We start from the raw sequence: 17,062 nt of genomic DNA on the forward strand, positions 1-17,062 counted from the left end.
TATGATTTGCACAGCATACAAACTTTTTTGGAATTAAGATTGTATACGAGCGATGCCATGCTCTAGATATTCAAAACCGTGCTGCGCTTGATAAATTAATAATTAGATTTAACAGTAAAAACATCCTTTCTAGGTTTAGACGGATAGTCCAGCCAAGTTATTTTTTTAACAACCTCAGGAAGAACTCAAATCAAGTTATCTGAAGGTACAATAGGTGACTAACTAGGATATATCCTAGGTCTTTTCCATTCACTGTTTAAATAAAATAGAATCTCTGCAGTCCCACATTGTCAGGTACATTTTCTTTTGCCAAGAATAATCTAAATTAATCAGTTTTAAATACTATGTTTAAAATTTAAATGTCTTACTCTTATTGTTTTGTAGAACTTCTTGTCGTCTATGGTGTAAGTTTATGTCGTGACTGTGTCGATCAATATCTCTTGAGTGAAGACTGTTCATCAAGCTATCACTTAACTAAGTAATTTAATCTGCTAAATTAGCTACATACTTTTTTTAGTGGGGCAAAACTTTTATTAGTATTAACATTGAAAATCCATCATTATTAGCTAAACTGCTGTTTGTGTGGACATTATGATGCTGCTGCTGCATGCATGGATTATACTTTGGTACTTTGGTTCACACAGAATTGCAGGTGAATAAATATATAGCAATTAGTAGTTTCAACTAATGACCTCAACACTGACAGTAAGTGTCAGAGAGTAAAAATATAAAACTTGGTTTAGTTCCTGGGTATGTTTCATCAAAACTGGCCACCACTTGTTTTCAGAGTTAAAGGGGCAAAAACACTTTTCTGAACATAAGGCATGTATATCAGGACTGTTCCTTAAAGAATAATTTAAGTTTATCACAACAAAGCACTCAGCATGATTGGGTTACACAGTCTTGTTCAGAAATGCATTTTCAATTTTTCTGTAACTACTAGACAATTTCAAGTAATTTACTAAATTTGGTTGCCCCAGATTTGCAGTCTGGTAGCTACAGGGACATCTTAGCTGATATATACTCAGTAGAATTTGGAAATTAGTTGCTAGGAACAATCAGTTCTATCTAATCAAAAGCAATCGACTATGTAAACAAAAAGCCACTGTAACATCACAAGTTTGAACATATCTTCCAAACACAACTGTTTTTAAAGGTAACATACAGACAAGTTCAATGAATATACACCTAACCTATAATATTTGTATTTATAATATTCCCTTCATTTAACAGTTTGGTAATAATATATTCAATTTGTGTACCTTGTTAAATTCTTAACTTCAATTGTTAATTCTATATATATATTAGTAAAAACTTTTGACTTTTTTACAATCTGTCTACCTGATCATGTTTTACCCACATTTTCTTTCCCCAGAATTACAGTTACTTTACAAGTAAACCTTATCATGAGGGCTAGAAATATACAAAATAACAAAAACAACAACAACAACAAAGACCAAAGTTAAACTGACACTATCCTAACTGCTTTGTGCAGATACCTCATTTTACTAACTCTGAATATTAGGAATTGGTTAAATTAATGAATGTAAATACAACAATAATCAGATATCTTTATGAATGTTTTCACACAGGAGTTGCAATAATCGGAGGATTATTATTATTTATTTGGATTCTAATCAAATTACAAACATGAAAGTAAAGTCTCTGATTGAGCAAGATGATACACATCAAAACTTTGTGGTTTAATGAGGAAACTATCATCTGTGATGCTGTCTTTGTTTTTCAACTGCTTCAATAATGATCAAACAGATGGTTCACTTTGACTCTGAATTAGCTGTCTGGATGAGTACACACTGCCCATTTGCTAGATGTGTTAAGTGTTAAATCTAGGACATATACGGAACACACTGCAAATTATGATGTCATGCTTAGTAGAAATAAGTAAAACTATATCTTGTGACTGGAATACCCTCAATACTAAATCATGGAACTGAGCTGGGTAGATCTAAAATGCAAAACACACAAAAAGAAGACTTCCATGAGAATAAATAAAGAAAAGGACGTTTCAGTCACTTCTGTGTCCTTGGTCCTTATAAAAGTCCCACTCTATTGACACTTAGCCCTACCACAGTTAAAACAATCAAAAAGCATGTGATTAAGTCTGAACTTTAAATAACGTAAAAGGAGTAATTGCCCCTCTGGTTTGATAAAATCGATATTTTATGTACATGAATTGAAAAAATATTTTTTTTCACGAGAGGCAAAATAAATATTTACTGTACAAGGAATGATTACTAAATTCATGCTAGGATTTTAGAGGGTTTCTTGGTTCCCAATGCATCCCCACCCCCCAATTCAATTCACCATTTCAAATGCTAAGAAAAGCTGTAGAAAAATAAACAACCAGCAATCTTAAGATTAAAAGACCAAATGCCCTTGAATTTTTTTTCAATCTCCAAACAAATTGGAGAGGTTAAATCCATAAATACTGTATTTTCTAAATTTTCTCGAAAACAGAGTGGTTGATGTTTTGGCAAATGGAATAAGAGGGGATTGTGGGGAATACTGGAAGGGAATTTTGTGGCGATACCATCTTCCTCAGGTCTTCAGGGCAAATTCCACAGACATGGAGGTTAAAGTTCATGATTCAACACTGAAACTTGTTCCCTCTGATGTGGTCTGGTAGTTCATGTCAAAGGCTGTGCAGTTGGGTGCCACAGCTGAGGGTGCTGCAGTAAAATGGTGTGATCGTAACACAAGTAAGGAGGAAGAGTGTGGGCGACTGACAGGTCTATGAGGTGGCAGATTAAGAGAAAGAGAGAAGGAAAGAGGAAAAAAGAAAGATATCTTTAGTAGATTTTAAAAGCCAAACATCAGTGCTTCAGATCTCAGCATATGAATTCACCTCCAAAATCAGATAAGGACAGCAATATCTCAAACATAAATAAATAAGTATAATAAGTTTTTACCTTGTTTGTGCTGATCAGGCAAATAATATTGCCTGTGATATTGAAATAATACCATAAGTGATGATAATGAAGGTTAGGGTAAGTTCTAAGTTCTTTCACTCTGAATACAGTTTCTATTAACTAAAGTTGAGCTCCACTTTTTGACTGCTGTTTCTGACTTTTAACTTTAGTGTTGAAACTATTTCTGTATTTCTGTCAGAACATAGTGTTTTCAGCAGAGTGGGGAGTATGACATGAAGCTGGTGTTATGTTGATGGAATTAAAGCTGTGAAAATATTCAGTATACTGACTTTATCAAAACAAATTTGCATTAAGAGCACGTTTAGCAGCAGATCAGAAAAGATGAATGCTTCTTGTGCAAATATGATAAAACTCAGTCCCATCTCTAAAATATGACTGTTCTGCGGAGCTCCTTGTATCTGAGCTTTGCTCAGAAAATGATCATTTGAAAAATTTTAGGGTGAAATTGGTAGCAGAATTCTAAATGAGATCAAGTGTGTAGACTCAATAATTTAGAAGCTGCAAATTAGAAATGTTCCCAAAAAATGTAAAATGTGCTTTTACAGGAGGTATAGCAGTAAAATGTTTTGTCCAGCCTTTAATGAAGTAGGTTGGACATTTAAATAATCAAAAGCTTGCTGACCTGGCCAAATCCAAGGATTCATATTTCAGCCCGAGCCTTAAATTCCAAAGGACATATTTCTGCATGTAGGACAGTGTAGTAAACATGTCTGGTGGAGTGAAATATAGAGGACTTGCATTTACGTGTATACTTAATATTGTAGGAAAATAAAAAAAATGGAAATGCAGGATATTGTATGTAACAAGACATAAAGTTCCAAATTCAGAGGATAAAGTGACCTTTTTTTCTTCAAAATGTGGCAATATTACCTAAAGTACTGCAGTTGCATTAATTTAGCAAATTCTGCAATTTCGCAACTGGACACGTGATACTCTAACAAGTCACATGATGGCTGTATGCAACAACAACCCATTCAACCCCCTTGCAGTCATGTGTTGGCTGGGCAGGTTTACCATCTAGGTTTAATACCTGGGACTTCCGACCAGTTAATCAGAACTGAGAAAACCTTTTGGATGAGAGGTGAAACATCTTTGCTTTTAAACTGAAGTCCAACTTAAGCTTTTTTACATAAGATTGATCAGTAGTGTACAGTTATGCTTTGGGCATGGTAGCCAATTACAACCTGTGTGTGCAAACTCTATTTTGGTACAAAGTTGTATCGCATGTGCTTCCTTTTCAGTAGCTCTGGCTTAGACAACATAAGTGCTGGTAGAAAAGTACAGCAACAGTGCTTTAAAGCCAAATGCACACTCAAATGTCTTCAAAAAATGGTGGCTCGTGTGGGTTAAAACCCACCCAGGGCATTCCAGCTATCAAGAAGTTTTTCAACAATGGGGTCTTTTTTGATTTTCCTGGTCTGTTAGAATGATTTAATTTTCTCTTAAAGTTGCACTTTTCCCATTTCATTTAAAGATATGAAATGGGAAAGGACATTTCATCCAATACCATAAGTGCCACTCTGTTCAGTAATTAAGTTACCTCTTGTAGCTCTTGTTAAACTCATCCACCATCCCTGCTGATTCTATGAAATGCAGCTTAGTTTTAATGACAAATGGGAGACAGAGAATAAAATAATATTACTATTCTACATCCAGTTAATTTCTCTTCCTCATGTGTCAGACTTGCACAACTCAAGATTATTTTCAGGGTCTACTCTAATACGAGACTAGCAAGAATATGTCCTAACAAATGTAATGTTTGGAACAGATGTGAGCAGATGTTACCATTTTATCACACTCATATGTTCTGCTGTCCAACAGTGTGATGACCTTTACAGATTAACATTTTAATTTAATTTAATTTAATTTAATTTAATTTAATTTAATTTAATTTAATTTAATTTAATTTAATTTAATTTAATTTAAGTTACTTTATTAATACCAAACTGGGAAATTACTGCATTTAACCCATCACTGATTGAAACACACACGCACAACATGCAACACGTAGTGAAACACACAGGAGCAGTGGGCTGCATCAAGCGCCCAGGGAGCATATATTGGGGGTTAAGTGCTTTGCTCAAGGGCACATCAGCCTCCTAATGGGGGGTGGGGACATTATCACTCCACCACACTCAAATCTTTCCTGCTCGTCTGGTGGGGGAATCGAACCAGCGACCTTCCGATCACAAGTTTCTTCTCCAACCACTAGGCCACGACTGCCCCCAACATCACTAGTTTTGTATTCCTTCATTGATTGTATGTCCTTCTGGTGGTTGCATAGTCTAGGGAAGTTAGGGGGGCAGGTTCCTTTTGTGAAACTGTACTACTTTAAATTTTGCTCTTTGTACTTCCAATTTTCTGAATAATAATATTTTCTCCTCATTCTAGACTTGACACATGATCCTTTAATGGTAATAGAAAGTGATCTTCATATCATCTACGATAACGGAAAGGGATTTATCCTTATGTCTAAAGTTCCAGTCAGACCAGAGAATGGATCATTAGGACTGGGTAAGGGTGGGTTCGGAGTGGACACTCACCTCTGAAAGGATCAGTCTGTCTTACTCTGGTGTGATTTCTGTTTCCTGGTGCACTACCACTTTGGTAACAGACATATCTGGGTGCTGCTCTTTGGCCTCTTTAATGGCTTGAGCTAAAGCCTGTGAGTGGAGGAAGGACAACAATAAGCTGCATGCGGAATATACTCAATATATAAACACAATTCCGCTATGTGACAAATGAAGCATGCAAATAATAACAGCTTGAGCCTATATGCATTTAAGCAGAAATCTGCGGTGACACACATTTAAATAACCTGCTTACTGCAGAGCTTTGAGGAAGAAAACATTGTTACATAATTTAATGTGATCACTGAAGCATGCAAAGAATTCTGTCTCTCAGAAACTCTTCTAACATTTACATTTCTTACCTTATCATGATCAATTTCAGTATCCCCAGTGATGACAATTCTCTTCTCAATTCGAGTCTCAGAGATCCCTCCTTTCACTGTCTACAATAGAGACATAACAAAAGCTAAAATACAAGCTAAGAAAAAAAAATGCATGAATAATTCCATCTTTATATGAAATTAGTGTGGATGAGAACATAACGCACAGTGGCAGGAAAGTCACAAAAAACTTGTGCATTTATCCCCTGTTAAGGCAAATTTGGTGTCCCTCCACTGGAGGATGATGTAATGGAGCACAGATGTATGCAAGACATGCATAAATTTTACTGATAAAGCAAGGCCCTATTTAAGAGTCTGAGGCTGTACATGCATTTAAACAAAAATGAAACAGACTGGCAGCATGTTATATATATATATATATATATATATATGAATTTCCCTCGGGATCAATAAAGTATCTATCTATCAATCTATCTATAAATATACTGGTGAGATACACAGCATATCCCTGCCCTATGAGATTCCACTGACAGCATCAGGACACTGGTTATAATTATGTCTTATATGTCCTCCATTGTTTTTACGTTTTTTAACCTATCTATGTTCAGCTTTGTTGTCCTTGTTTTTAGTTGTATGCTGTTGGAACTGTGTAAGTACATTGCGAGACACACAATTTCCTGCGTGATTCTGAGTATTATCAGTACCAATATCATAAATGCTGTATGGTAACAGTAAAATGAAGAATCTGCATGTATCCAAAGCAGTGAGAGCTTCTTAATATTTGTTTTAGATGAACATTAATTTGTTCATTATATAGGCAAATTAACACCCACAGAGGGTTGAGGAAGAAGAGACAAGAATAGCAGTCTCCTAATAGCAAGGGTTGACATTCTAAAGGATGATGAATGGCAGCCCTCATCAGTTTGTATCTGTCTGTTCACCAAAATGAAATGAAATTCTCAGTGTTGTGACTTTATTTGATGACACTGATGTTTACTAAAATAAGAGTTGTTAATTCATTAATTATCCATGTAAACAGTTAATGTGGGAAATGTTGACTTATAAAAAAAAAAACAAAAAAAACATTTTAATTGAAAATTTATGTGAGTACAGAAATTTTTTCAGAGGTCAAATGCCGTAAGTTGAATCCAAAAGATGTCATTACTCATAAAGTTCTCAGAACAGAAATGGAAAAGCAATGTTCAAGACATTTGTAGACTCTTGTTGTTAGCAGTCAGATCACCCACCCTTTGTCAATACAATCTAGAAAGCTTCTGATTTTGTGGTGAGGGGTACTAGGGACACTGGGGAAGGTGGGACATGCCCCACCAGGATTCAGGTCAATATACAGATCGCTGAATACTGTGGCCAGTTGGTGGTTCAGCTGTAAAGCTGGTAATCAAACCCTTGAGACCAGTTGTTTTCCAAGTTGGGGGCATGTTGCTGTGGGCATGGATAATGGTGGAACTATAGTTCGAATGATGCTTAATTCTTTGCCGCATCTCAACCCTTGTTATTATTACTATAATTATTGTTGTTTAGAAAAACAATGATGGACTTGCCTGCCAGCTCAAAGCATATGAACAGTTCTGCTCAATTAGGCCTACATTTTGTTGAACTTTGCAAAGTCATGACACAAACAGCTGACTTGTTATGAATGCCAGTTGAGGAAGTCTGGCATGTCACTGGACTTTTGTGCAAATTTTGATTTATTTTCATGGATGGGAAGGCAGATTTCATGGTGGAAGCAATAATAAGAATAATAATAAGAAGAAGAAGATTACCAATACAATGAGAAAGCTGCCACTGTATTGTGTCTACATAACATAACTTCCTGTTCTCATTGGTTTCAGCATTTGAATAGCATAACCCCACATTTTCAGGCTAAGCTGTCGCATAATGGACTTTGCAAAGTGTTTATTGCTGATGTATATGGCAAGCTGAGAGATGTTTTGCCCTACATACTGTAAACTTCACCTAAAACAAATACAGTACAGGACATGTTCATATCTGCAAAAGGTATAATGATCTAAAAGTATGGCTAGCCAGTACAACAGGGCACAACTTTGGCATTCTATTGGTGTCAGGGAGAGATAAAGGTTTATTTCTTGTAATACAAATAATTTAACAGACTTGTGGAGGTACATCCAAATGAAAAACCCAATATCATGATAAAAAAAAAAAATCCTGACGAGAACAAATGGCAGGCTACTGCCTCATTTACTTCACTCTGCAGCAGGTTCAAGTATCTTAAGTGACTTAATATAAGGATCTGTCACACCGTTGTAATAAATCCTTGTATTGATCTATATTGATACTGGGCTGTTAGTGAAATGAGCTGACCTTGGTGATCTGGGTGGTGGTGGTGGTACTGATGGTCTCAGAAGTAATGGTCTGGGCGCTCAGCAGCACTCCTGACTCCCTCTCTGCCAGGCTGTCAACAGGCTGTGAGAGAGACAACACCCTCAGATCAATCCATTTGAACATACTCAAGTATTTCTTGTTTGTTATTTGTTAACTTTAAAAATTCATAATCCTATTTGGAACTAAAGCTGGGCACTGAACCTCAGAGCTTTTTGTTCCCCGCTCCATGTGTTATAAAGGTCCAGAGTGTAGAATTTATGGGGCTCTATTTTCAGAAATGAAGTATAATATTCATAATTGTACTTTTATATCTAAATGGTGTTACACTTCCTACAGTAACCTAGAATAGACAAAAAAACCCCAAAAAACTGTGGCTCTAGAAATGGCTTTTAGTCTTTTTAGTTGCTGTCGTAAAGGAGGGTGAGATGAGAGGTGTTCAGTTGGCTTCAATCTCCAATCACACTGCTAGATGCTACTAAGACAGTGGAACAGTGATGCTACAGTGGAACTTTAAAGGAGCATCTTGAACTTGTGTTGAATTTGAAGGTAGCTCCAAAAATATAAGGTCCAGCATATCACAAGTAATAATAACTGCAAACTGTTGCATACTGTCTTGTTTGCTGTACTTATCTCTGGCTTTAGTTATAGTTACCATGAGCTCAGTTAGCCACGGAGCTAGTAGCTTTATTGTTGACTGGACTGCACCTAGACTGTGACCTCGGATCATGGGAGGAATCACTGCGGACAATGTGGCTTACTCAACCTGGCTTTGCAGCCTCCCAGTGAACATGATTGATCAACAGACTAGGACGAGAAACAGCCTCTAAGGCTGGCAAAAGTCACTTTTTCATGACAGGGGATACAGTATTGCTTTACAGTAGCTCTGATGAGCACTATGACCCCTGGGATCATAGGACATAGTAGATGAGGACAGAAAGGAGGTGAAGAGGCAGAGAAGTCTGGATTCAGCAGTGGGTGAATATTGTATGTAGAGGCAGAATATTTTTACATCTTACTAAACTGAAGATTTATTTCTACCAAACTACATGTGATTGTGGAAAGACAAACTACAACAGTTTTAGCGAGTTATATTTCATTTATATATTGTGTGAATGAAGTGTGTTTTAAAATGAGTTAACAGGGCATCTTCAGAAGGTGTACCATTGTATTCTTCTGTTTAATATCTGTAAAAATATTTAGTTTCTTGACATTTTGCATATAGATGTTTTTGACATAATATTAAAACGGCCATATCGTCACATACTGTTGGTGATGCAAGATGATTGTGTAATGTTTTAAACCAAAATTATGGCTATATTTTACACCTTTAAGATGCCACTGCACATCTGGTCAAATTGGTCTACCTTAATTAGTTTTCCTTAATCCATAATCCAACATTTTCTCATTTAAATCCAGAGTTTCCATTTCTAGGCTGTTTAATTCAAAAAACGTTCTTAAACACCAATGCAAAAACGGTTAAGTACAAAAACAGCTTTATTTTTCTCAAAGTGTAAAAAAAAAAGGGTTTTCGTATTAGTATTGAAACTCAGGTAGTGTCCAGACCTTCATAACATACAAAGCTCTAGGTTGAAAGTAAATAATAAAATGGAAAATGGCTGCATTTATGTAGCACTTTTATCCAAAGTGCTTTCTAATTTCCCCCTCATTCATCTATTTACACTCACAACACACCAATGGCAGTGAATTACAGTGCAGGTGATGGCAATTTTAACTCAGTGATTATAAGGACTCCTTTGAGCTTCCTCACTCATAGTGTACAAATGTGTGTCAACAGGCCTTATGGACTGGGTACTGGTTAATCTTTAGACATTCTATATGATATATAGTGATGCCATAGATGAAAAAAGGTGCAATGTCCTAGACTTCAGAGTTTAGCATGATTTCAACAAATTGGCAGAGGTTAGACAAGGCCCAAAATTTCAGCCTGGGTCAGTGCTCTCAAGTGAACATATATCAACGTGTACTAACCCAACTTTAAAAATTACTGAATTACATATAAGGTGAGATGTCAGTGTAGGTTCTCAGTCATCCAGGCCATGGTAGTTGAAGTGCTAGAATCGAAGGCAACCGGATATCTTGATTGTTGAAGGTGTTTTACCTCTCATCCGAAAGGCTTCTTCAATTCTGAGACTGAAGGGGAAATCCAGCTATTTAACCTCTAGTGGGGTTGTCACCTTTGTGGTGGTCTCAAAGGTCATTGACTTTTCGTGCCATCATGTGCACTTTGCCATATCCCCACAACAACTGCCCATAGTATAACTCATCATGGCCACAGAATCAGCCACAAGAACTAACCATATAGCACAACCTGAAGCAGAGCAGATCAGAATGAAAATATCAGCAGCCTTCCCCAGTGCAATAACATCTCCTTCCAATCTCAAGGTCATAACATCCCTGAGCTAAGACCAGAACATAACAATACTGCCAGCTGACAAGGGGAAATGCACCATAGTCTCAACACAACTGACCACCACGCAAAAATAATCTCATTCCTTGGTGACAGCAATACCTATGAAATCTTGAAACAGGACCCAACAAGCGACTACAAGAAAAGTTATTAAAAGATTGTTTACAACAACTGCAAAAGGACAAAACCACCAACCGCCCAGCCCAGCTATTATCACCTTTACCCCGGCAAACCACACCTTGTGACTTCACAAGATGGGAGGAAGGAGCCCCACTCAGACCTACTGTTAGCAGTATAAACTCAGTCACATACAACATCGCTAAATGCCTTGCCACCATTTTAGGTTGACTGGTGAGAAATACATCACATTCATAGTTCTAGAGACTTCACTAACAAAGTCCAGGAATTCAGACTGGTCTGGTGATAGACAAAAGCACGGATGTGCTATGGGTTCACGATGTCACCCATTGTGGCCAACCTCTGCCTGGAAGAATATGAAAGCAAAGCACTGAGCTCTTTCAGAGGAACAAAACTTAGCCACTGGTTTAGGCATGTGGACAAACACATCAACTCAGTGTACCATTACAATAAATTCACCAGGGAGGATCCTACGGGAATTACATTACCATTTCTGGACTGTATGATGCCCATTGAGAACGATGGAAACTTAACCATTGAGGTCTACCGGAAACCCACACACACAAACCAGTACCTACTTTTTGACTCCCACCACCCATTTAAACACAAACTTGGAGTCATCAGGACCCTGCACCCCCAGGCAGAGAGTGTTCCTTCCAGGGAAAAGGGATGAGAGATGGAACACACAGACATCATGGAAGCGTTAAAATGTGTCGCTATCCAAACTGGGTCTTTGTCAAATCAACTAGGAAACACAGAAAACAATATCAAACTTTGATCGATGGCTTGAGGGTGGTGTGAAAGAGGCCATCTATGTCCAGACAGAACATATATCATTGAACACAGGTGGTGGCTTGCGACACCAACCTTCAGCCACCTGTAGTGCAGCTTTGAGATCCCTCCCCAGATGGTTCAACCCTCATTTGCACCATCCCTTATGTGACCATAATGACTCACATGACGGCACAAAGTGTCAACGACCCTCAAGGCCACCCCCAAGGTGACAACCACACTAGAGGTTAAATAGTTGGATTTCCCCTTCAGTCTCAGAACTGAAGAAGCCTTTTGGATGAGAGGTGAAACATCCTCAACAACCTAAAGATGTCTGGTTGCCTTCGCTTCTAGCACTTAAACCATACAAGGTGAGGCAAGTTAGACCTATAATTGAATCAAGGCCTGCAGATACTGTGTGAAATGTAATTTTTTTGAGTGTGCAGTTCCCATAATTTGCCTCACCTGTGCTGACTCATATGTGATGGTCTTGGTTTCAGTGTGCACTAAGGGGATGTCCCTGTAGGTCACCCTTCCTCTCAGGGAGTTTGTGACATCTGAGATGGTGATTGTCTGGGTCTTTAGTAGTGGAGACTGGAAGGATCAGATAAACAGCAGTAACAAACTTAGTTTAGATTATATGGCAAAGTTAGTGCAGGACCTCAAGAGGAAGAAATACTTAAGGGTTTTTATCAGGGTCCAAAATTCAGACCTGCCAAGCACCAAATGCAGGTAGATTTTTCAACTGGTGAACAAATTTCACAAGATTATCAGTCACACTGTAGAAAATAGTCATGTAACAAGAATTTTGGTGTCACTGAAGGGTGCGCATTTCTGGCTGCTGATTGCATCAGTTTGGCACACAAAAAGAACAGGGAAATCCTTAAGTCCACATCACTTCATATGTAAAGAAAATAATACTTGTCCACAAGGGTTGTTTAAAACTGGGAGGTTTCTTCCTTTCCTTTGTTGAAAATGAGACGCCGCACCTGTCATTTGTTTGTTGTTCTTTTATTACAGCATTTTTAAGAAGTGAATACCTAAATCACATCAGGTGTCATATTTAGGTGTATCCTACATAAGTTATATGTGTTTTCAGCAATGTCTGAGGATTCTCAGTGACTAGTTTTTCACACAGCCTGTCTTTTTCAACTACATTTTTCTCACACAGTAGGCCAACTGAACATAAACAAGTGACTGCCAGCTGACTGAGGTAGTTAGTCTTGTGTGAGAATCACTCAACAACACAAAGACACTCACACACACACACACACACACACACACACAGTTTTTCAAGAAATTTTCTGTTCTTATCTCATGATTTATCTTTTCAGATGCAAATTCCATTCAAAATGTGATTAACTGAACTATTAAGCCAGACAACCTCTTTCCCACTCATGCAAATATCATCACTATGTCAACCTTAAACTACTGATGAAAACATATGGCTGACTGAGATCACCTTTTTAGGGAACTTATAAATATGTGCATGCATGTGCACACACACCCACCCACACACACATACAGGTTAGCCTAAGCTTGACAACAAACATAAGAAGGTTCTGCATCATTCAACATCTGGCTGTTATTCTGCCTTTCAATCCAACAGTTTCATCTTGTGCAAGTTTTTTAACAAACATTGAAATATTCAATTATTTCAATTAAAAAATTATTGATACATTATTTGTACTAGTAAGCTAGCTTTGTAGTTTAGCATCAGCATTCCAACAGCAGCAGCATTCTCACCTGAAATTGCATTCTCTAGTTTTCAAGTTGTTTTTTTCCATTTTCTACTTGGATTCTAATGGGAATTTTTTATTTCTAAATTTAGGCAAAACTGAAGATATTCTTCTTCTAAACACCTTAGAAATAAATTATCCAATGATATAGCTGATATACAAATCATATCACACATATCAAAGACTGAATTCTTTCACCTCCGCAATATTGCAAAAATTAGGCACAGTCTGAGTCAGAAAGATGCAGAAAAATTAGTCCATGGATTTATTATTTCCAGGATGGATTATTGTAACTTCCTTTTACTAGGTTGCCCCACTAAGGCTCTAAAGACTCTCCCGCTAACGCTGCTGCAGGATTACTCACAAGAACCAGCTTTAGAGATCATATTTCTCCCGTTCTGGCTTCTCTACATTGGATGCCTGTTAAATCCAGGATTGAGTTTAAAATTCTTCTCACATATAAAGCCCTGAACGGCCAGGAACCATCATATCTTAAAGAGTTGATAGTACGCTATTATCCCACCAGAGCTTTACGCTTCCAAGACGCAGGGTTACTTGTGGTTCCTAGAGTCTTTAAAAGTAGATTGGGAACAAGAGCCTTTAGTTATCAAGCTCCTTTACTGTGGAACCACCTTCCTGTTTTGGTCCGAGGTGCAGACACTCTCTCTACATTTAAGAGCAGACTTAAAACTTTCCTTTTTGATAAAGCTTTTAGCTAGGGCTGGCCTAGGCCGGCCCCTAGTTATGCTGCTATAGACTTAGATTGTCAGGGATCTCTCATGATGCGCATGTTGTCCGGACAATCTCTAAAGATTCTCCAGTTAATCCAGAACCTTACTGCATGATTACGCACAAGAACCAGCTTTAGAGATCATATTTCTCCCATACTGGCTTCTCTACATTTACTGCCTGTAAAATCCAGGATCCAGGAGTTTAAAATTCTTCTCCTCACATATAAAGCCCTGAATCTCCCATGATGCACTGAGCTCTCTCTTCCTCTCCCTCCTTCTGCACACATTTACCTACCATTAATGCGTGTTACTAACTGAACTTCTTCCCCAAGTCCTTGTCTTGAATTACCCTCTGGATCAATAAAGTATCTATCTACCTACATATCTATCTTGTGCTTTCTTGTCTCGTAGATTCCCATGGATCATGGTTGGACCTCCTACTGTGGTTCTGCTTGAAACCTAATGCGATCACTACTATTTAGTCATAATCTATTTTAATTCTATTACTACTATGACTACATCTACTACCATTATTATAGTTACTCTCTCTCTCTCTCTCTCAACCCAACCTTTCAAGGCAGATGGCCGTCCATCTTGAGCCGGGGTCTGCGCCGAGGTTTGTGCCTTTTAAAAGGCAGTTTTCCCTCGCCACTGTTGCCAAGTGCTTGCTCATGGGGGAATGTTGGGTTCTCTGTATTACAAAATCATCTTGGATCATGGCACGCAGACGGTCGACACAGTGTTTGGTGCAGCTCTCTTTTTACTGTTTTTGTGTTTTTATCCCAGTAAATGCCTCGGTTCACAGATTTATTACACCTGGGACAAACTCATAAACATCCGCACAACAACCCCACCAGATTTATTTCCTGAGTTTCTCGCCACATCAGTGGATATTTTGAAGTTTTTAATCAAAGGAGCCCTAATCTAAGGCAGTGAAGCGAGGTCAACGGGCCGGGGCGCTTGTACGGCTCCGCCGCCGTGGACACCGTACTCCGCTCCCCTGCATAATTCTCTCCAAGGTGCGCTCACTGCCCATCAAAATAGCCGAACTTCAGCTACAGGTGCAGAAAAACAGAGATGTTTCCTCTTTCTCAATCTTGTGCTTCACAGAGACATGGCTGTGTGGATCGACACCCGACCCCACGATGGAGCTGGCTGGGTTATCCTGTTATCCCGGTTATCCAGTTATCCTACTGGACAAACTCCCAGCTGAGCGTACCTGACTCCACCTGCAGGTGGATCACTGACTTCCTGTCTGACAGGAAGCCGCACGTAAGGATGGGGAAGCATGTCTGTGACTCCCGGACCATCAGTACTGGATCACCACAGGGCTGTGTTCTTTCTCCTCTGCTTTTCTCCCTGTATACACACACCTGCACTTCCAGCCATCAGAATGTCAAGCTCCTGAAGTTTATGGATAATACCACCCTCATTACACTCATCTCTGATGGGGATGAGTCAGCCTACAGATGGGAGATCGACCATCTGGTGAGTTAGTGCAGGCTCAACAACCTGGAGCTCAACGCCCTCAAAACAGTGGAGATGACAGTGGATTTTAGGACGAACCCACCCCCACCTGCCCCCATCACCCTGTGTGGCTCCCCTGTGGTTACTGTGGAGCATTTCTGCTTCTTGGGCACCACCATCACACAGGACCTCAAATGTGTGAACAAAAAGCACAGCAGAGGATGTTCTTCTTGAGGCAGCTGAAGCAGTTCAAACTGCCACAGGCAATGATGGTGAACTTCTACACCTCCATCATAGAGTCCATCCTCACCTCCTCCATCACCATCTGGTATGCTGCTGCCACTGCTAAGGACCTTAGCAGACAGTGGTGTATCATCCACTCTGCTGAGAAGGTAATTGGTTGCAACCTACCTTCTCTTCAGGATCTGTACACCTCTAAGATCCTGAGGAGAGCAGAAAAGATCGCAGCCGACCCTTCTCACCCCGGACATAAACTCTTTGAGGTACTCCCTTCTGGCAGGAGGCTGCGGTCCTCTCAGACCAAAACCTCTCGCCACAAATAGCTTCTTTCCCTCTGCTGTCAGGCTCATGAACAAATGAGAAGTCAACCACTGTCATCCCACAGCCCCCCACACACATACACACACACACACACACACTTTCTTTCTCTCTCTCTCTCTTTCCCTCTCTCTCACACTCACACACACACATGCACACACACAGACACACGCACTTTCCCTTTGCACATCCTGTTCCCTTGCACGTCATCACTCTGCACTTTATAAAAATGCATGGCCATCTGCAAATGTTTATCTCCACCGTTGTATATACAGATGTATGTATATGTATACTATGTATACGGCCTTTTTGCATCTCACTTATCATTTTTAATTCTCTTTTCTTGTGTATGTCTGCTGCACCAGATGCCAAAACAAATTCCTCGTAGGTGGAACCTACCTGGGAATAAAAGTTTTTCTGATTTTGATTCTGAAAATGTAGTTAAAGTGTATGGTCTAGACCTGTAATGTAACATGCAGAAGTGCCATGTTGACTCTTGAAGCCTCCAGTACACATACACTGAAAATAGAATTTTCAATGAAGCTGGAGACATCTAGTGTCCATCAGTTAAACTTTTGAAATGAACACACTTTCATGTTCATAGATAGAAAGTTGATAGGATATGATGGTGCATAGGTACAGGACTAGTACCAGATTTAAAGTTATTTTGATTAAAAAAAAAAAAACCTTAACTGTTAAGTATTAAACAATTCTATATTCCCCCTAGATGTATAAAGCTACTGAATTATCTCATGTTATAATTGTTTAGCCCCTGCTATACGTGTGGTTGAACTATGCCCCAGTCACAAACACCTTTTGCACTAAGTTCTGTGGAAGTTTTACAATAAAAAAAAAATCTAGCAACTGTACAAGTTTGACCTATAATGGTCATGTACTAATGGTCAACACTTAATTGAAATGGAGATGTCATATGTGAGGCTGTCAGCTCTCATTCAACTCAGGCCTGCCAATTATACACAGAAGAATACATGGAACTGTGTTTC

General features: G+C 38.8%; 1 protein-coding gene across 1 annotated transcript in view; it reads right to left on the reverse strand.

Moving 5' to 3' along the window:
- Positions 1 to 534: 534 nt before the first annotated feature.
- The window catches only part of epb41a (erythrocyte membrane protein band 4.1a), a 76,660-nt gene continuing 60,132 nt past the window's right edge, over positions 535 to 17,062 (reverse strand). The window contains exons 16-20 of the mRNA XM_046417574.1: positions 12,029 to 12,157; positions 8,206 to 8,307; positions 5,884 to 5,964; positions 5,495 to 5,614; positions 535 to 2,752 (exon numbers count right to left, since the gene is read on the reverse strand). Of these exons, the coding sequence (XP_046273530.1) occupies positions 5,516 to 5,614; positions 5,884 to 5,964; positions 8,206 to 8,307; positions 12,029 to 12,157 (411 nt within the window). The 3' untranslated portion in view covers positions 535 to 2,752; positions 5,495 to 5,515. The remainder of the gene's footprint in view (positions 2,753 to 5,494; positions 5,615 to 5,883; positions 5,965 to 8,205; positions 8,308 to 12,028; positions 12,158 to 17,062) is intronic.

Source organism: Scatophagus argus, chromosome 17 (genome assembly GCF_020382885.2).
Source record: "Scatophagus argus isolate fScaArg1 chromosome 17, fScaArg1.pri, whole genome shotgun sequence".
In the NCBI taxonomy this organism is placed as follows: domain Eukaryota; kingdom Metazoa; phylum Chordata; class Actinopteri; family Scatophagidae; genus Scatophagus; species Scatophagus argus.